Source organism: Boleophthalmus pectinirostris, unplaced genomic scaffold (genome assembly GCF_026225935.1).
Source record: "Boleophthalmus pectinirostris isolate CB_2022bp ecotype Guang Dong unplaced genomic scaffold, ASM2622593v1 HiC_scaffold_20, whole genome shotgun sequence".
In the NCBI taxonomy this organism is placed as follows: Eukaryota; Metazoa; Chordata; class Actinopteri; order Gobiiformes; family Gobiidae; genus Boleophthalmus; species Boleophthalmus pectinirostris.
The window spans coordinates 16124596-16146042 of NW_026571153.1; the positions used below are offsets into that span (position 1 = coordinate 16124596).

The 21447-nt window shown below is 37.3% G+C and overlaps 1 protein-coding gene across 1 annotated transcript in view; it reads right to left on the reverse strand.

Moving 5' to 3' along the window:
* The window catches only part of LOC110159357 (collagen alpha-1(XXV) chain), a 235444-nt gene that overhangs the window by 6199 nt on the left and 207798 nt on the right, over nt 1-21447 (reverse strand). The window contains exons 14-31 of the mRNA XM_055156054.1: nt 21054-21098; nt 11356-11388; nt 11212-11247; nt 8425-8469; nt 6241-6303; nt 4985-5053; nt 3277-3321; nt 2681-2725; nt 2426-2503; nt 2211-2234; nt 1719-1763; nt 1578-1622; nt 1093-1173; nt 945-1007; nt 798-848; nt 590-616; nt 391-471; nt 91-126 (exon numbers count right to left, since the gene is read on the reverse strand). Of these exons, the coding sequence (XP_055012029.1) occupies nt 91-126; nt 391-471; nt 590-616; nt 798-848; nt 945-1007; nt 1093-1173; nt 1578-1622; nt 1719-1763; nt 2211-2234; nt 2426-2503; nt 2681-2725; nt 3277-3321; nt 4985-5053; nt 6241-6303; nt 8425-8469; nt 11212-11247; nt 11356-11388; nt 21054-21098 (912 nt within the window). The remainder of the gene's footprint in view (nt 1-90; nt 127-390; nt 472-589; nt 617-797; nt 849-944; nt 1008-1092; nt 1174-1577; nt 1623-1718; nt 1764-2210; nt 2235-2425; nt 2504-2680; nt 2726-3276; nt 3322-4984; nt 5054-6240; nt 6304-8424; nt 8470-11211; nt 11248-11355; nt 11389-21053; nt 21099-21447) is intronic.

The window sequence follows — 21447 nt, forward strand, 5'->3', positions numbered from 1 at the left end:
AAATAACTGTATGATGTTGGGTCATGAGGGGAGGGGGTGTAATGAGGGGGAGAAGAAACTGGTGATGCCTGGTGGTCACATGACACTCACCCGAATGCCGGGCTTGCCGTCCAAGCCGGAGGCTCCCTGTGTGGTTATGGAGGTATGAGTGACATGAACAAGGCGGGATTAGTACCAGATGAACACTGTTATTAGGACAGGTTGATGGCAGGGTTCACAACAACTCAATTACACAGAGTTACAGCGGTCAGTTCAGGCATATGTAAATGAGCACAAGAAAATGAACAAAGCATTACTGTAGCACTGCCACAGACACTGCTCAACGGCACAGTACACTTTGAGTTACTTCATTGACTGTTGTATTCAAATACTATGTGAGTGTGTACTTACAGGGAGACCCAGAGGTCCACGATCCCCTTTATGACCGGGCTCCCCGCGAGTACCCTTCAACCCATTCAACCCTGCCTCGCCCTAAAACACCACAGCAGCATTAGTGTATTAATCACTCGATGGGGCTGAGCAGAGAGGCGTGGCACTGGGAGGTTACACAAACCACATGCTTTACTCTCTGTGTTCCTACAGGACTTACCTTTGGACCGGGGAAGCCATGGGGACCCTGGAAATCACACACAGATAATTCAGTATTGATAAAGAACAAAATGGCTGTTTGTTCACTTTATTACTTTGCATCATTCATCCAAATAAATCCAAAAATATACGGGTATTTAATATTTTATTATCTATATCTTTATAACATCTTATTTTAACAGTCTTTTTGTGTTGCCTGGAGTACCCACCATTGGTCCAGGGGATCCGTGTGGTCCTGGTGGCCCTGGAGGTCCAATTATCTTAAAAATAATTAAATATGATAATACATTCAATAACATCAGTCAGTGCTAAGTGCATCTTATTGTAATGTTTATTTCTGACATTCAGACACTCACAGAAGGGCCCTGTGGCCCTGGCAGGCCTGCATCTCCTTTATCTCCTTTGACTCCGTTCACACCCTGAAACAAAAAGGTTTTTACGCTCACACAGGTTTAGTAAAATATCACAGGGTCAACGTTTGGGGCATTTTGAGACGACACTCACAGGGAGACCGGGCAAACCTGTTGCTCCCTTATCACCTGAAGCTCCTGGCATTCCCATGTCTCCTTTTGAACCTTTGTAGCCCTGAACAAAACAACCATCATTTATTTATTAAGGGAGTGAACTATTTTTCTGTATTCTAACCACAACTCTTATATTTCTTTGTTTCTTATTGTATCTCCCTGTTTCGGGATAATATATACCATGTACTTTATGTCACAACAGTTGTGAGCCCAGAACTTTAATTTACTGCAGGAATTCAGTTCCTGTAAAGGCTAATCTCTGGTATAATCCTTAAGGCTTTATAATGCAGCCAACAAATACATTCTAACTTTTAACCCCAATGATTTAATTTATTTACCGTTATTATGTTATTATGTATTATGTAAATGAATAAAAAGGTCAGATTTGAGTCACAGGCTAATATCCCACAGGTCAGTGGAAAAAAACTGTAGAGTAAACATTTTTTAAATTCTGTAGAAACTCACTCTTTCGCCATCAAGTCCAGGAAGGCCAGGCATACCACGGTCACCCTGAGAACAATAGTTATTCATTACAGCGCTGAAATGTGATGGGACACAGTAGTGGTGGATCAACTCTGCTTATGTAATAATGGTGATAACTTTTACCTTCATGCCTTGTGGCCCCATTACTCCAGGAGGTCCAGGAGGACCCTGCCAATGACAATACAAACTTTGATTACAAATACACAAACATTTTATAAAACAAACCATTAACCAATGTGCACAAAGGTTAGCAAATAGTTATACTGTTAAACATGAAGCTCAACACATGCCAAGTCACAATATATAAGCTGCAACAAAATGACGATTAAAAAAGCACTTGGATTTTGTCTCATTTAAATGTTTTTTAAGTGTTTTCAATTTCAAGTGTGTTTCAAAAGGTATCATTAATGTGCACACGTTCAAAGCTAGGTTATCCAACATCTAACCAGGAGCGGCAGCCTGCAGCATGGGCCAAACCGAAGTCACATCATTCCTATCACATGTACTGCTGGGCGTGGAAGGACAAGGCAACAGTTTGAGGTTGGGCCCATGCAATATCACTGACAATGAGGAACGACTGCTTCACATGACATAACACACAGAGGAGTTTATTACCGTCACTGTAATAGTGGTTATCTTCTGCACAGCGCCAAAGGTGTGGAAGCGAAAACAGGAGAGATAAGAAACTTTGGTGTCAGCTTTTCTCACAACAAGGATTTCACGTATTGAATTTTGTATATTTATTTATTCATTTTGGAGATTGAATCCATACTTGTAATGCACTAATTATTACTATTTTTACATTTACTAAAGGTAATTAAGTAACAAACCTGCAACGCCTCCTGGATGTTTCCATTATAATCAATGATTTCGGTGGCGCCCGGATCTCCCTTTTGACCAGGAGGACCCTTTAAAACACAAAATAAAGATGATATAACACTGTAAATAGATTGAATGATTTCCAGTGTTATGTTGTTATAATACAGTACCAACATCAAAAATACTGTAATGTCATTAGGTTCTGCATGCTGCCCCCTTGTGGTCATTACCGTTTACTTTTTAAGTTGTTAACGCTCTAAACTTACCTTAGGTCCAATTATTCCAATGTCACCTTTATCTCCAGTTTCACCCTAAAACACAGAAAATGTACTTAATTTACCATTTCTCATTGCAGCTAATTTTTTATGGAGCGAAAATACTGTTACTAGTTTTATTAGTATTAGTAGTAACAGCAGTAGTTGAAATACTGTGCCATAGTAGATTTTTTTTTTTTTTTTTTTAGAAACTTCATGTTTTTTTCTAATAAGACAAATTGTAAAACACTAAATAGCTTATGTACACAACATGTTTTGGCTTGCAGAAGACGGAAGTGCTACCTACATGCTACAACAGATAAACAACCTATTTGGTTTTTTTACAATTTGTCTTAGAAGAAAACACAAAGTTTTGTTTTATATAATAAGAAGACAGAATGAATTTTCTCAGTATAATAGAAAAACCTTATTTGTATTTGTATTACTGGAGTGATTATTTTGTTAACTGTGGACACTTGGGTTTGATTAAAAAGAAAGAAACAAGGAAATGAGGGACAGATAACAGACAATAATAACTGAGTTTTTATGTTTTAACTTACTTGTACTTGTCAATATATTCTTTAAGCATGGACAAAAAGTATCCTCACCTTTGACCCCTTAGGACCAGGCATACCAGATTCTCCTTGCACACCCTGCCAAACACAAGAGGGATAACATGACATAACATTTGGTATATGGCTATAAAATGAGCCATAAAACCTATGATTCAGACAGTGTGTATGCTAAATCAGTTCCTGACAAATGAAATGTGTTAACCCACTTTTCTTATCTCACTCTTATTTTACAACTGGCTTTTAATTTGACAGATCTGACACACAATAGTCTGATTGTTTATTCAGACAGACCAGTTGATAAAGAAGGAGTGAGTCAACTGGGATTTCTTAGACGACGAAATCCAGATCTTTGGCCGGTCCTTGTTTAGACTATAGACCCAAAGCTACCTGCTGGATCGGGGCCAGATGTAAACAGTCGTGAATGCAGCCTCGATTGGTTTATTCTACTCAAAACTCTGGGGAGAGACGGGAACTTTTTAAACCATAATGATTTTGCCTGCTTTTGTTAACACAGCTGGATAGTGAATAAATGACTACTGTGGGAATTATCCTTTCCAGTATGTTTGCAGATCTATGGAGTGCAGTTATGGCTAAAAAGCACTAGAGGGCAGCAAAGACCAAAGGGTAAGATACAGAGGGATGAACACGACAGCCTGTTTTTTAAGATAAATAATCTTTTTTGTTTGTTTTTGTAAATAGTCTTGACTTTATTCAGGAGTACCTAATGCTAAAATAAAACAAAACAATACAATAAAATAACAAAACTCACTACTGTGCAGATTCTAAAAACTAAATTCCATAGTTCTGATCTAATCTAGATTTATGTGTGGACTGACAAATATATTTTCCATTTACTAGTATAGATGGACAGATATTTGAAACATTGATAATATAGTGAAGTTTTGAAAATATGCAAAATGTTTATATGGAGTATATTGTTTATGATTAAATATCCAACAAAAAGTGGATAAAAAATGTTATGTTATAAAGCAGAGGTATTTAAACTATGTCCTGATTCATCAGCCGGTTTCACTTTGTAGAAACCGTATGACCTCGCAGCATTAGGATTCGTTCACTTGACAATAGGCGGGTACTTTTTTTTATTTAACAAATCGCTGCTATTTGGTCGTGACTTATTTACTGCGCCACTAACGGGGCTAACTGGTATATTAAGCTTTTCCCAAATCCCGTAGAAAGAAGGGTAATAACGTCTTTCACCAAACATTCTCTTTGTTCCAGCTTTAAATCCTCAATCTCGGGAATCGTTGCCAACACAGAATGTATGGCTCTTTGCTGACTGGCTGGTGCCCGAACTCGCACTTCTAGGGTTTTTGCGAACCACCTAGTGTATTCTGATTCCTGACTTAATTGGTGGAGAGAAATGAAATTGAGCGGAGACACTAGGTGGCGCCAGACTGTGGCTCTCAGACCAATTTTTGTTGGTCCTCACCCTGCTAAATTGGCCCAAGTGATCATAGGCAGACGTTTTTACTACAAACTGAAGTAATTCTACCTCTATTATTGCAGTAGCATCACCTTGCATTGTGATACAGACCTAAAACTACTGTTCCAAGTACAGTGGGTCTGTCAAAGCTGTGTAAAGTTCACCAATGTGAAATGACTTGTTATACTTCCCAATAACATCACGATATTCATTTTTGACTTAATCACCCACAAGCTTTCCTGAATTATTCAAACACTTACTCAGTATATTTGCCATATAACCTCTATATGAACCTACCTTGGGTCCCATCAGTCCGGTTTCTCCACGTTCTCCTTTTCCTGGAAGGCCCCGCTCGCCTCTCTCTCCCTGTGAGAAAACGCACATTAGATTTGGGAAAGTCACTGAAATATTACAGAGAGCTGCTGAGTATGCAAATACAGACTCAAAAATCATGTCAAGTGCACCAGTCAATCACATCTGTTTTTTATAGATGTTGAAATACACTTATTCTGAGTCAGTGCTTGTGGTTTCAGGTTTCTTACAGCAAATTGTCTGTCTTGCTGAAGGTGCTTAATATTGGCTTTAGATTTTAAGTAAGATACCCTTCCAAAAACAACTCTAGCATGAAGAGTATTTGAAGATCCCCTTAGATTGTAATTGCGAAGATCATTACAATTAATTGACATATTGCATTTAGCTGAAGGGAAGTAAATAGGCCAAAAGAGGGCGCTGTGGTACAATTGCAGGCTCAGACTCAGCAGTGACTTTTAAAACTTAAAACAGGCATTTTCTTTTTTCAACATAGATAGATATCTTTATTTGTGTGCTTCGTTATGCTGAGAGGGTTGAGATTTGAGATATAAAACACCTTGACTTTCTGCCTACTCTTGAAACTGCATTTCCATTTTGCCACTCAGGTACAATTTGAAAAGCGTGTAGAACAAAGACAACGCCATTAAAAGTCCACTACGCAACCTTTTCCAGTGGAGGGTCAGCCATGTACTTGTCTCCAAGGAGATATTATTGCTTTGTGCATGGAGACAAGCTACAGGTCAGATCTGTGGAGGAGATCCATTTACACTTTTAGGCTTTTTTTTAGAAATGAAAACACCTAGAACTAAATCGATGCAAGACTGATAATGAATATAGCATAACATTGATAACCTACTGCATTCCAAATAGGAAGTGAGCATGGGCAAGCTTCCAGCTCCATCCACTCTGGCTCCAATTGACTTTACCTTGAAAAATTCACTCCTCTTTCTGTAACTGCTGAAGGGAGCCTCGTCATTTTGGTCTTAAAATGTTCGTATTAACCCACTCTACATGATCCTGGTGTTTTTATTTTGCTATTTTGTACATAAATAAATTCCTATTTCTTATATGCAACTCGGCTCCAAAAGATGTGACATATTCTTTGTCCACTTCTTTATATAGTGTATGTATGTGCCCTTCACCAGAAAAGTTACATAGTTTAACATTAGATGCTAGAAATAGCCATAAAAAAATCAAACAAAAACACTGAACATTACACAAGTTTGACTGAAAGCACTGACCTTAGTTCCCGGTAGTCCTGGCAATCCTGGCTCTCCCTGTGGACCCAGAAACCCGGGTTCTCCCTGGAAATCATCACAGCAGATATTAGTCACTTTCCCACAGTCCCACTCATCTGAGCGCTAGCACTTCATCCAACTTGGTGCTAATGAGCTGGAGACACAAGATGCTTGGCCAACAGATCTGACAGAAGCATGCACACGGACACTGGGAACTACATGCACACAAATGGACATAGGTTATCAGCGTTAATTTCATCCTTTATTTAATCTGGATTGAAAAGGTACAGCGGTCAATAATATACAATTATTTAAACCGGTAAATACGTGGGTTTACATCTTATATCAGCGATCCTCAATTGTTTATGTATATATGAAAACGTTTCAAATAAAAAGGACCTCCCCTCCATACAAGTAACTGGCTAAACTAGATCTATAAATGTAAAAAATTGCGAAATTAATCAAGTTTGAAACAGGAATAAAGCATACCCAGACTAAACCAAATCTACCACGTACTAAACCAGGTCAGACTCAGCGTTAAAATATGAAAACCACTGATTTCAACACTTTACAGGTGGCACTTGAATGATGAAAAATGTGGACTGTTGCCATTTAACAATTTAAAACTATGAATATTATTTAAAAAGCTCCTCTAAATGTTGCATATAACAGGAAGCGTACACCTATAAATACCCTAAGTGGGATTAATAAACACGATTAAACACACAATAAATGACTAAACACCAAAATATGCACATGTGAATGAATTGTAAGCATTGTTAGTGAATGTAGTTAGTCAAATGGTTCAGCCCATGAGTGAAAACAGGACTATATAAAGTAGAATGAAAGTGTGTTTTTTTTTACAGTGCCAGCACAAAGAGTGGAAAAACACATGCAAAACAGCAACAAGCATCTTCCCATTGAGCCATTTCTGCATTCCTCACAGAGCAGTGAAGCGGCTAGTTCTAAGGTCCACTGACTTGATAGCTATTCTAGATGGCAGAATATTATTAATATATAACAGGCCTTTTCAATTTCACCATCTCTTATTGGGTTTATAAGACACTGTAAAAGTCAACCTTCTGAATAAAGAGACTATAAAAACCCAGCTTGTGTGAGTAAATATCAAATGTCATTCCAGGAGCGCTCACAGATACAACAAACAATTTTCCATATCCATTATTCAACATTGTTCACAGATTTGTTCTATCCAGACCAGTGAGTCTCAAACCAAGGATCTCATCAGAAAATATTAAGCTTTTCAACTGCCACATGTAACTACTCAACTACAACTGTGACAACTTAACTATTCTATCATTATGAATATTGTATTTCTAAACATGTAAACACGCAAAATATATCCCTCTTTTCCAAATGCAGCCTATTCAGTCCAAACTAAACTAAGACTCAATGTTAAAAGGACATCTGTAGACCGGTCATGATAATTAATATATTGATTTATAGTGCAACATACGAAATCTATTTATATCTATTAATAATCTAATTTATCTTGTGTTAAATTTCTTTGTAATAATGGGCAGATATTTGCTATTTTTATGTAATAAGGTAAGATTTTTTGGTGTAGACTGTAGAATAATAATTATTTGTTGAAGTGTATTTCTTTTAATCATTCAGCATATTGAAAAATTGGTTTACTGGTGTTATTTTTCCGTGTGTCAGTGGCATAAAATAGTTTCAATATGATCGTTTATCACAATATTTCTCTGTAGCAATATATCGTGTTTCAAAAGTTGTTATAATGACAGGCTTACTCATCTGAAGTGCTTGGACTATCCAGGGACTAAACCAGAATTGAACCAAACCTAAATCAGGTTTAATAATACAAAACCAAACAAGTACTGACTGGAGAGAACTAAAGTTAATCTAAAACAGTACTAAACCAAGGCAGAACTAAAATAAAGGGGCTCAAATATCAGTTGAGTATAAGTTTCCAGAAACATCACAATCATAAAAAACACATTGCTTTAAAAAACACCTTCATAATAGTAATCATATGTTTTTTCCCATAGGACCTACTAGAACACAACCAAAAGTAACCACTATGCAGTTGTATCACAAAAACTTCACATACTCTGCACCTGTCAATAAGCCGTGGTACAATGAAAGCAAATGGACATGGGGACAACACTGTGGAGCAACTGAGGACAGAAACAGCAAAGCATTTACCTTTATTCCCGGGAGTCCAGGCAGCCCTGGAAGTCCTGGCTCTCCCTACACAGGAAGAGTGGCACACGTTACCGCCGAGCCAGGCCAAGCTGAGGCAGGCCCCACGTGGAGGCCCCAGGTGAAAGGCTTTCTTTTACGCATCTACAAGCTCTAATTCAAAAACGTTAATCTACAAGCTCTACATGTAGCCAGCTAATGTAAATGGGAAAGCGGCCTGGAGTCTGCTGACACCTTGAGGCACAAGAAGGTACTGCACATGCACGTTCAGAGCATCTCATCTCATGCAGGCTTGATAGTGTGATTAGTGCTGGTTATGACACTCCGTCACAAGTGCAACTGTATTCTCCAATTCTACTGCTTTGGGTGAAGAAACAAGTTTGGCCTATGACAGTGGCTTTAAACAACCCTAAAGGGAAAATTAATACCATGATACTAGATACTGATTATACTAATACTATACTAATCGATAATAAAACCAGTATTGAAATTATAGTGATATGATGTCATGGTAAAGGGCCTGGAGTTGTCTGCATAGGACATGTACATTATAGAATGCTGTATAATGTTTTTTCATTATCGTATCAGAATTGGTATCCGGCTTTTGCCTTGTTTTCAAGATGAGGTTTGAAACTTTAGTATAGTGACAATATAAATAACAATCTAACACATAACCCTATAACCTTGGTGTTTGAATTCTAACAAATCAAATAGAGAAATAGAGAAAGAAAGTGCATAAATGACACCATGGTGCTGTAAATTAAAAGTAGTAAATAGTTTTTAGTATCATTATAAGCCAAGAGGGGCTGTTCCTCCTTCACCAAGGTCAATGGGCTGTCAGCTTGGCTCTAGTTAACATGTGAGTTTGAGTAACACAGAGGCATTCTGAGGGGCTGTGGAAAAACCAAGAGGTCAGGTCCCATGCGAGGCCTCTGGGAGTCTTTGAAAACACCATTTCTGACTGGAGATAATTTAACGCTCTATTAATACTATTGTATTTATGGCATATGAAAAGAAAAGATTAGTGCCGTGTGGGAATGATCAACTGCAACTGCACTCTGGGGACCGCAGACAGAGCTGTAAATTTCCAGAGTGCCTTGTGAAAGAAGTGTCAAACTTTGAAATAAATGTCTCTTTTTGCAACATGCTAAGGCTAACCAAATGCTAACTAAAGGGCAACAACTCCATTTGTCAGCTTGTTCCTGTTGTCAATCTGTGACATGTTTTAGGTCAGATGCCCTTCCCTATGCATTCCCCCAGGCTAGAGAGTGACAAAATACACTGACTAGTACCCCGTCTTGTTAGAACCAAGGTGCACATCTAACTAATCAAAAAATAGATGTTATTGCTTTGCCTGGAATGTTACACAGTGTGGTGTGTCTGTCTCCATGGAAATGATTAAGGATGAATGTTTTTTAAGGTATTCAAGAAATGGAAGATGCCACATTGTGCAACATTCTATTTAGGCAAAGCAATAACATGTCTATGGAGACCACTCATAAGAAAAGTTACACAGTGCCCTTTTAATGTTTGAAGGAAAATGTGGAGTTAACATGGGCTATAACAACTGGCTTTGCAATGTTTAAAATGAAATGCCACAATAGAGGTTGCTTTTATTTTGAAAGGGTCTTATTGATAGCTGCCTTTTATATAATATTATCTTCATTTTGTCTTGGAAAAACATGTCAAACTTAATCAAAACAGACTTGAAGACAAGCTAATGAAAACACAATCTTGACTGAGGAACTGGACAACCTGGTGCTTTGAGAATGTGACAACCGTGGGCCAAAACAAAAATGCATAAAATTGTTTTTATCTGTGAAGATTTTAACAAAGACACAAGGAACATAAGACTGAATCCAAACACTTGTCAGGCCAAAGTAAATGTAAAAGGAGTCAGAACATTGTGATGGACCAAAGTTCAAACTCTGGCCTCCCATGGACTGAGCTGCAGTTACACTATAGGCACAAGCTCAGATATGACAAGAATGTGCTTTCCCCAATGTGAACTAAACATACATTTCTGCTTAAAAATGTCCAAATAATTGATAATTTCCATTGATTCCCATAAGTAGAACAGAGCTACTCTTTGGCAGTGGTGTGATTTATTGCCTCACTCACAATCAATTAAGAAAACACTATTTAATCCAAAATATTCAGGTGCACTGTAAAAACACCCTGCTATTCTAATATTCTTATTAAATTTCCAGACCAGTTTTAATTGGAGAAAATTGATGTTATTCCAACCAAATAAATTGCCACCAGCCAATAAACTGTACAATGAATACAGTTACAAGCCGTATGGAAATTCAGTAGGTTTCCATGGATACTGAGCTAATAGTATTATTCATCAAAGTTTGGCCATTTTTAAATGTCATGTCATGCAGAAATTTGTGCTTATTCTTTAAAGTGTAACTTTTTGGTTGGGGGTCCATCATCTGCTTGTTTCTATGTCATTAATCTGAATTGAATGTTCCACAGTATGACATTAAAGAACTCTACATTATATTTATTCAAATTATTCTCCAAAGATCTGGCCTCTAACTTGGTCTAGTTTGGAAGATAGAAAGGTTTAATACCATACTTTGAAACATTCCAGACAAAGCAATAACATCTCCATGGAGAATCTCGAACCAGAAAAGTTACAATGCACCTTTATATTCTTCATTGTCTTTCTTTATTCTAAATCAGTTTAAATTTCAGTGCAAGGAAAATTACTTATTTAAGTAAGAGGCTGGTGGATTTGAGTTTCCAGTATTAATAAATGTTCAATAATAAAGCTTTTCTTACCTTGGTTCCACTTCGTCCAGGTTCACCAGGTTCACCCTAAAAACAAAACACAAATTTGTCATCTGCTACTTTCGTTAAGCCCACATGGACAAAGTCCATTACATATAATATAGGATAATATATAGTGTATTTTACAGCACTAACCTTGATGCCTGCAGCAGAGGAACCAGCATCTCCCTGTGCACAGAAATGGACAAATAACAGGAGTTCAAACAAAACCAAAGGAAGCAATTTTGTGTGGACAAAGCAAAACACAATGAGGCTTTGGCTGCTTTGGCTAGACTTCTGATATCCACTTATGCATTTTTCAGCTATTGTACTTTTTAGTCCTCTTATGACTGGGTAAGACAGCATGATTTTTATATCTGTAGCATCTTATTTTTGCACTTTTTATACTAATTCATACATGATAACCAGAACAAAGGAGAAATTAAGTTCCGTCAACTGAAGAAATGAACTGAAGAAGCAGCTTGGATGAGATGCAAAACGAATTCAATCAAAAAACATTTGTCCAGTTGGCAGAATTGAATTTCTCCTTTGCTATGGATCCTACCAGGACCACTGAGGGATTACACTAACATCGTAGCCATGTTATTTCCTTTAGTACAACTTTACTACAAAATTCTGGCTTGTAGTTATAAAAAGCACCAGTAGATGTCACCAGGCCTGTATCTGCTTGTACAGTTCACCAAACAAAGTAACCACAATCCACTTTCTAATCAAACAAACCATAACTCCAGGTACTGATGATTATACAACATTATTAAGCTTCCAGTTCAAAAACATCAACATTGCACTGTGTAACTTTTCTAGTAAAGGGTCTGCCAATTGCTTGTCTTTGTGGGGAAGTGTTTGTTTTGCCTGGAATGTTCCACAGTACAGTATTACACTTGTCTGTTTTGCATTTATTCCATTACAGATGATTTTACTGATGAAAAACAAGCATTCTTACGATACACTGTGACACCTCTCCATAGATCTGACCTGTATCTTAAGTGCATTTAAGTGAGTCTGCCACCTGCTTGTCTTTGTGGAGCTGTGTCATTAAACATACTGTATTTATCTCCATGGAAACAAGCGTGTGACCCCACCAGGCCATGTACAAGGCTGATCTCACAGTAGACGAGGAGATTATTTTTTCAAGACATAATTGAGCATTCAAGCATAGAATAATATAGAATAATAAATAGCCATACTGTGGATTCCAACAAAATCAGACTCTCCAGGAGAAAAGTTACATAGTGCACTTTTAATGCATAGTGATTTGTCCAGAAATCCAGATCCCAGACTTTTCTTATGTATTATTCTAATGTACTGAAAGCCATAATGGGGCCAGTGTGTATAATTATCTAAAATGGGCGGTTAGCTGGTGGGAAAAGGGTCTCAAGCTCTGGTGCAGGGCTGCGGTTTCCCTGCACAAGTCTGAGCTTTATGGTAGTCATTACGATGCATTGCCCACTATAGGCATGTTTGTAATTGACGCTTTCTTTCTGGCAGTAAACCGTGTTACTGTTTACAGCTAAGGCTCGCAGCACCGCCACATCTCCCATATCATCAAAGATCTTATACGGTGTTTTAACAAGTTTGTATACATTTTATAGAAGGCTGTAATATCCGGGTTTTAGGTTTGTGTTAGTTTCCCATGATCGTTCATTTGTGATGCTTTTGGTTAAATATTTGTTGTCTTGTGGTGCTTGCATTGTGTGGTTTGAAATGGTAATGGTAAGTTAAGTAATGTAAATGATTTTGTTTTTATATTTCCTAAATCTAAAACAACACCAACAACAAAAAACATATGAGAATCGAAGAAAACACTGAATAATAGTTGTACAATTTATTAAGAGAAGTGTACGGGGCTACAGTAGCAAAGAGGATGGGCTTACTTAAACTGCTGATAATTTGATATAATGTTATTTTATATCTAAAAACACAATGATGTAAAGCAGTGTTTCCCAAAAATTTTTTCTAGGGACCCCTATTTTAAAAGTCACAAACCTTTGTGACCCAAGTCAATAGACATTATTTATAAATCACAAAATAAAGGTGGATTTGACCATTATTGAATATTAATGAGGATATTTTATTGTTGACTGAGTGATCGTGTCTCTGACCAATTAGTATTACTCAACTTTTAAACAATGAAAAACAGTAATTGAAACAGCAATAAAATGATCCATAAGTCGCTTATTTGGACATTAAATGTAGCCCATTCCTTTTTCTTTTCAACATTCAATTGAACCAGCAATATTGGGGCAAAATAGTCAATAAAATAATGACAAAAAGATTAGAAATTATACAAAACATGTCTTAACATTTACCTACATGCAGATTCATGATAAGGCGACCCCAAAAAAATCTCTTGCGACCCACCTGAGGGTCGTGACCCAGTTTTTGGGAAGCAATGATGTAAAGCAACCTACATGAGCTACATAGATTAGACCAAACGTAATAGAAAATGTAACTTTTAATAATAAAAAAAAATCAGTGATAGGTTGACAAACTTTAAAACTTTAAAAAGGTCCCATAAAAATAAGATTGACTGCAGTCATCGTAGAATATTGAGTTAAAATTGGATTATACCTGCAAAGTAAGAACGCCACATCTGTACTGGATTATTACATCGAAAACATGTGATTTCACCTCAAGCTCTTCTTATGAAATAATGGCCACTAAGTCTTATTTATTAAAAAGTCCAGTTTGTAAGTTGTAGATTCAAAGATTTCTTATTAAACAGAGCAATAAAGTTCAGTCATTACAGTTAAGGTTAATGACTATAAACTTCTCACTATTAGCAGGGTCACGCTTTAGGCTACAGTAATTATTGTATTAAATGTATTAAAGAATGGTAAAGCAATAAGTTCTGCACTTTTAGAAACTTTTGCTTTTGCCCTATGCACTCATAAAACTTACTTATTTTCTGAATAATGACTAATGCACTTTTCTGGTGGAGGTCCTGCCGCTGTCTCGTCTCCATGGATGTCAGAATGTTCCACAGTATGCTGTACTCTATATCAGTGTTTCCCAAACTTTTTTCTGGGGACCCATATTTTAAAAGTCACAAACTTTTGTGACCCAATTCAATAGTCAATAGACAATATTATTCGTAAATCACAAAATAAAGGTGGATTTGACCATTATTTAACATGAATGAGGATATTTGATTGTTTATTTTACAGCATTTCAGCATTCTGTTTCTGTGATTTGTCTTCATTTTTGTGAGCACAGACAATCCCAATTCACACAATAAGTAGTAGTGAAAGGAATAAGCATATAAACTTGCCCTACCGAGGACCTACATGCAGATCGTAACAAGGCAACCCCCCAAAAAATCTCTTGCGACCCAGTCTTTAGGAAACAATGCTCTATGTAAGCTCATATTTTGGATTTATTAAAAAAAACAAAACAAAAACGCTGATTATTACTATGTGGTGCCTCTCCACAGATCTGACCTGTAACTTGACCTAATGCCATTTCCATGGAGAAAGCTAAGTTTAATAATGCTATACAGCGGGAGAATACTGGAAACGCAATAACATCTCCATGGAGACAAGCAGATGGCACACCCTCCACCAGAAATGTTACTTAGTGCACCTTTAAGCAAACTCCTCTGCTGTAATCCATGTCGAGCAGTAGATTTTCAGCCTGATGCAACTGACAAGGAGAACTAAGTCAGATTCTGGCTTTGTTTTAATCTTTCCCAAATGACACGCGGTGCGGTGGAAAAAGCGGTGAGTTTGGGAGGTGAGCCGAGGTGTGGCCCTTAACGCTCGAGCCAATTATCGCCATGAGAATCCGGTCTGAGATCTAACCGCAGCCCAACGGGGTTCACTCCTACTTCATTACAGTCACCCACAAACATCAACGGCTATTGGCACTGGGGATAATGATACGACAATGTGTGCAACTATAGGGGCGTTTTACAGCTGTTTGGACTAATAGGAGCCCTGCAATGTCATGTTATGGTCATTACAAGAGCTGTTGCCTCATTATAAACTGTACTCTTTGCACTATTCTTTGTTCATCATTTTTATCAATATATTATTTTCAAATGGTCAAAAGTAAAACACTGAATATACTTTTTTTGTTGTTCTTTTTTTAAATACCAAATTAATTTTATTTTCTCGAGTGTTATTTTAGGACATTTTCAGCTGACGTGAGCTGATTTGTGCTCTTAAACAAATCTCTCTCACATAAAACCACAGTCACAAGTTAGATAGGATTTTTACAGTCGCTCACGCTCATCATTTTTGTTGAAAATCAAACTCAACAGAACCATGAACGCTGATCACAGGTTCCTGAAAATGTGTTGTTTAAATCCATTTTCTACTTTATTTTCAGGCGATCTTAAATCTTTTTTTGACAATGTGTGCTAATGTGTGCATTGTATCACCATGGTAACTCCTAAACATCCCACCATTAGAGATACACGCAGAACACCCCCAGAGTGATGTCACTGCACAGTTTCAGTATTATCTCCAGTAACTCACAGTAGTTTTACTTTATACCACTACACCCACACTTTAATCTAAAACTTTTAAGCAACTTTCATGGCGCACTATTGTTTTGATTTACAATAGTAACATGAGCGATGGAAGCAGCTGAGTATTTTTATTGACCTCTGAAAATATATGCAAGGCAGCACAAGCTATCACTGGCTCCTTAAGCCAGGAAACAGCAGTGCCAGCATCTGAAATAGAGCCAGTTCACAAAAGCTTGGACCGGATCTTTAGTCTCCAAAATTATACGAACTGCTGTGCCACGCCAGTCCACAGCCAAACGCCTCGAAGTGCCTAAAAACTATTCAACATTTGAGTGAGTTTCAGTTTGCTTTACTAGCTACTGTGTTATATCCAAGACAGGTCACAGCAATAAGGGAGGAGAATTGTTTGAAGAGGGACTTGATGATTAAACATTGATGTTACAAATTGATGAAGGCAAGAGGAATAAATTAAAATGTAAAATCATACCTGTCCTACAAAATAACTTGCTATCTGTGAATGAGTCCTAATTGGCCATAGGTGCAGATTGGCAGCCACACTACTACCAGTCCTTCCCAGGGCAGCTGTGGCTACAGAAGAAGCTTACCACAGGGTTTGGAGTTAATAAATAATTAATGATTAATTGTAAATCTTTATGCGTCAGGAAAACTGATCTACAACAACTGCATGATTACTATTTAAAGGGCCCATATTATTCTATTTTCTGATCTATGTCATAATGATGGCATTTAAAAGACACTTAAAATCCAGTGCAATGTGTATCAATGAAAAAGGAAACTAAATCGTTGTGCATAAAAGTGAAGATTTCTGTTCACATTTGATTAATAATTGTGACTGAACTGAAATGTACTGATTTGAAATGTTTTAAAAGTAACAATCAGTGTTGATGTTTTGTCTGGAAAAGGGAGCAGATAACATACGATGACTCTTCTTTCTGCTCCTTTTCATTCATTTCTTGTATATTTAATGTTGTGACACTGTTAACCCTCTCCAGGCAGGTGTTGCAGATTTGCAACAGCTAAATGCCAATTACATACTTACTCCAAATCCAGATTTTATGAGCTTTTTTTACTCAGAAGCCTTTTTTTCCCATCCATGCTGATAAACGTGGACGATGCAGACTGTGCAAGAATGGCTACACACAAATGGCCTGCCAGAAGTGCAAAATACTTTTGTTGTTTACAAAGGATAAAAATTGTTTCTTGGAGCACCACAAGAAAAAGTGATGTTGTTCTGTCACTGTAAAGCACTGTTACACTGTGCTTTTTGTTTTCATTGTTATGAAAAGTGATATACACATAAAGTTAGCGTTAATTTTATATCATTATATCATTTTCAGTCTTCAGTGTTAATTTACCACAAAGGACCAATGTTGCAAATCTGAAACATCCCAGAACGCACTGGATGTGAAGGTCTCTCTCAAAAAAAGTCAGGATTGTATATTACTGCCCCATATGATCATTTCCCCCAAATATCAGATTTTTTCCTGTTACTAAAATTTAATTTGAGCCTGAGAGGGTTAATGTCTTTTTATACTTTATGAATGAAATAAATAAACAAATAAATAAATAAATAAACACGATTAGGGATGTAACAATATCCACGATATTATTGTGAGAACTTTGACGATACGATATCACGATATTTTGGTTATTGGTACATCCCTTATATTTAGGGTTCTTCTGTTCTTCTCTCAAACAGAAAGCATTCGGTGATAATACAGGAAGTGCTCCACTGTGTTTTTAAACTCCATATTCCTTCATGAGAATCATTTGGACAATTTCAGCCCTGGAATTGCTAATCTCTACTGAACAAAAGGTAACTGTTAACTTGAAAACTGCAGCTTTATGACAGATGGAACAGAATATTTTGACCTTTGAAAATGTAGACAGACTAATAATTACTCCAACATAGGTGAATGAAACAAAACACAACTCCAGGTGTGTTTTTGATGAGGTAACAGCTAGGGGTGTACAAAAATATCGAAATTACTGATATATCGTATTGTTTAACGTGATGATACAGTATGGATATCATGGGTTGCTGTATCGATATATCGCCAAGAGTATTTTTTGGTATATTTTACTAAATGGTTTTGTTACAGCGCTACAGTTTTGTTGCTCGTTTATGCAACAAATTTGATATTTTCACTGTTCTGATGATTAAAATGTTTGTGTTTCATATGAACTTTGCACAAGAAGCAGTTTAACAAAGACATTTAGTATCACAGCCATGATTTAGCCTTTATCTTTTATTGAACTGTATTGGTGTGAAATGTACCGTATCAAACCGAAAGTGCACTGTATCGAAGTATGTATCATATCTGCAACTTCTTAATGATACCCAGCCCTAGTAACAGCATTATAACATGTATTAAAGCTCAATTAAAGACTCAATTTTGTGTAATAAGGACACTGTACATATGTATGATTTAAAATTGCATAGGTCTGTAGAGTACCTCTTTCACTACAATACTTGTGTTACATTTGAACAGTCCTGTATTCTCATTCACTCCTGTGGGTTCCAAAGACCTTGACTCTTATGGACGTCACTCCACAGCCCCCCCTGCAGTCTAAACAGTCTCTTTTTGTATTATGGCGTGTCTCATTCACAGCCTCACCTCTCACCTCTCCCTCCTCTGCTCCCCCCTCTGGTGCGTGCTGCGTATTGTTAACTTTGGCATCTCCAGCCCCAAAGATTAAAGATGTCTTCTCACCCTGTCTTTTTCCCCTCTATGCTCTCCGGTTTCCTCTCTGTCCAGCATATGTCCACACAGCAGTCCCGTACAGACTCCGCTCGGCTCCTGGCGCATACATTTCTTAACATAGACCCTATCTGTTAAAGTCCTTTGGGTTGGGTATTAGGTTATGTCTTTACGGGAAGCCAATTGTTCCGGCCATATGCTAAGAAACAGGCACTTCTCTGCGTTTTCCTGACACAGACAAATACAATGAGGCCATTATATTATTCCAATGACACCATCTACGCAATTACAGCACCTTCTGTCCAACTCTATGGCCTTATAAAACCCATACAATGAATGAGAGGTGACCAGGGCAGTAGACGGGGGGACAAAAGGGTCTGTTGTCCCAGGTTTCAGGGATTTAGGGACCCAGAATTGGACACTGTTCCTATAAATTTATATTAGAAAGGGGCCCATGTGAGCCTTCTTGCCCCTGGCCCCTAAATTTCCATGTACGGGCCTGCAGGTGACAGAATACAGAAGTCCCAGTTCACATTTCTATTTTCAAAAAAGTAAAAACCCAGCTCTCCACCACTTTGAGCTACTTCAGGGGCATTCAGAAAGTTTTATTGTCTTTCTTCTCTGTTCCCTCATTCTCCACACATGGTATCCCGCATCTGTTTCTCCAAATGGTGTCTTTTTGGCAGATGTATTTTGACAAGAAAAAAGAAAAAGGAAAATGGGCCATAAAGTGTGAAGTTATCAAAGTTTTTTCGACGGCGAGCGGCCATAAATTGATGCTGACATTTTGAGTACACTCTTTGTAGTTGCTGGTTTACCGGTTATGTTTTTGTTTTCAAGAGTTTCAAGTTTGAGCAGTGCACTGTTGGCAAGTGCAGTTTTACTCGACTGACCAAAAATATTTGAAGGAATTGTTAATATGTTTGCTTAATGTTTAACAGTTTATGTAAATTGTGAAATAGCTCCATTTTCTGTCAAAAGGTTATCCATGCGAAAATCCAAATTGACCTAATTTCACTTCCAACTTGTTCCTCTATTATAAATACCATTTTAACACGATAATAGCAGTTCTGGTTGGAGCATAATTTGCTTTTGGATATGATGTCAGCGCAGAAAGCAAAATTAGACAGAATGAGAAAGAAGTCTTGAAAACAAAAGTGTTTCTGGATACAAGCATGAATCTATTACAACTTGAAGCTTGTACAATCTGTCCGGCGTGGCTTTCTTTGCGTTTTGCTGGAATCACGTTCTGACAAGCTGTCTCAATGATAAATGCTCTGAAATGAATGCAGTTTCTATCCTGGAAGAATGTCTAGCATCAGTGTAGCGTTGCAATTAAGTCTACATTAAGCACAAAGGGACTATGGGAGCCAAGGTGGTGTGTGGAGGCTGTGCAGATGATGACACCAGACACACAGTACATCTTGTCTGACAAAAGAGCTTGTGCGTATATTCCAGAGCATTTACTGAGCACGCACCAACATATAAACAACCACAGACAAGAGCCTGAGAGCATTACAAGAAAAAATATAGTTTTTTCGGTAAACTGTACTACCAAGAGGAGCTTTGAAGTTTGTTGTGTAAACTGCATTCTATCTTTTGTTTTTAGCATTTCCTCTAAGTGTCATATATTATACCAAACTGACTCTTGTGAGCTATAATGTTATAATGTTGTTACTTGCTCAAAAACATACCTGGCGTTGTGTTTTGTTTCATTCACACATGTTTGAGTAATCCTTTATTATTGGTCTGTCTAAATCCAAATAACCAAATGCTCTATTCCACCTCCATTCCACAGCTACCTTTTACCTTTAGTTAATTAGAGACTGGAAATTCCAATAATAAAATCATCCAAATGATTCTAGTGAAGATGTATGGAGTTTAAAAACACAGTGGAGCACTTCCTGTATTACTACATGACATCACAAGGTGGAACAGAGTGTTTTCTGTTTAAGAACTTTTAGAAACTCAGCTTAAATATGCAGGATTTGTGTGTTAAACATAGACCGTATAAAGAAGTGAACTAAGCGAGTGTGACGTCGCCCACAGCGTTCGGCGGCACTCAAATCAAGCTCGTGATGCTGAACGGTTACAGGAGAGAATTTTTTTGACAGACAAAATAGCAAAAAAAACCCAACAAAACAAAACAAAAAACACCAGGATCATGTAGAGCAGGTTATTATGAACATTTTAAGACCAAAATGACAAGGTTTACAGCAGCAGTTGCAGAAAGACATTGGAACGCGGCGGCAGGTGGGTTAGGTATGTCCATAAAATGTCCAAAAACATTATAATAAACAATTTAAAATGATTGCAATATGGGCCCTTTAAATGCTGTATGCTGGTGTGATATGATAATGATTTATGCTCTTTGTGTCTTCTGTTTTTTGTTTATAAAAGTGTGATTTGATGAGAAAAATCCCCAAAGCAATATTTATAGAGTTCAAGATACTGATTAAAGCACCCCAATTAATGTACACATTTGGTTAAGAATCACTTTGTTTGGAAAGGTGTACGTCTAATTTGTACTAAAACATTTACGGCTGGAAAATTACAAATCTTGTTCTTCATGTTAAATTATACTCTAAAATATAAATCTGCTAGCAGGTCCATATAGTTACAGTTTAGGTTTCACATACCTTCTCCCCTGCTTCTCCCTTTGGTCCGTCCTCACCCATGTCACCCTGTAATGACATCACATAAATATCCGTAATTAGACGTCATGCTAAGAAACGGTATTCAGACATATTAGACCAGTTTTCTACCTGGACTTATTTGCTGAAACTGGCCATGGCCAAAATCAGCACATTATGTTTGATGCATCTGGCTCCTCAAATACTTACAAAACTCTGCAGTGAAAACTTTAGCTTGAAACTCGAGTTTTATTGCAGTTCCTGGCAGCTCCCTTAGCTTTTCAATTTGAATAAATCCTGACGATTTTATATTAGGAAGATGATAAGTGTGTTAAATCATAAAGTCTGCTAATCTGACATCATAGCTGGCGTGGAATATTAGCTACCATTGCAAGGCTCC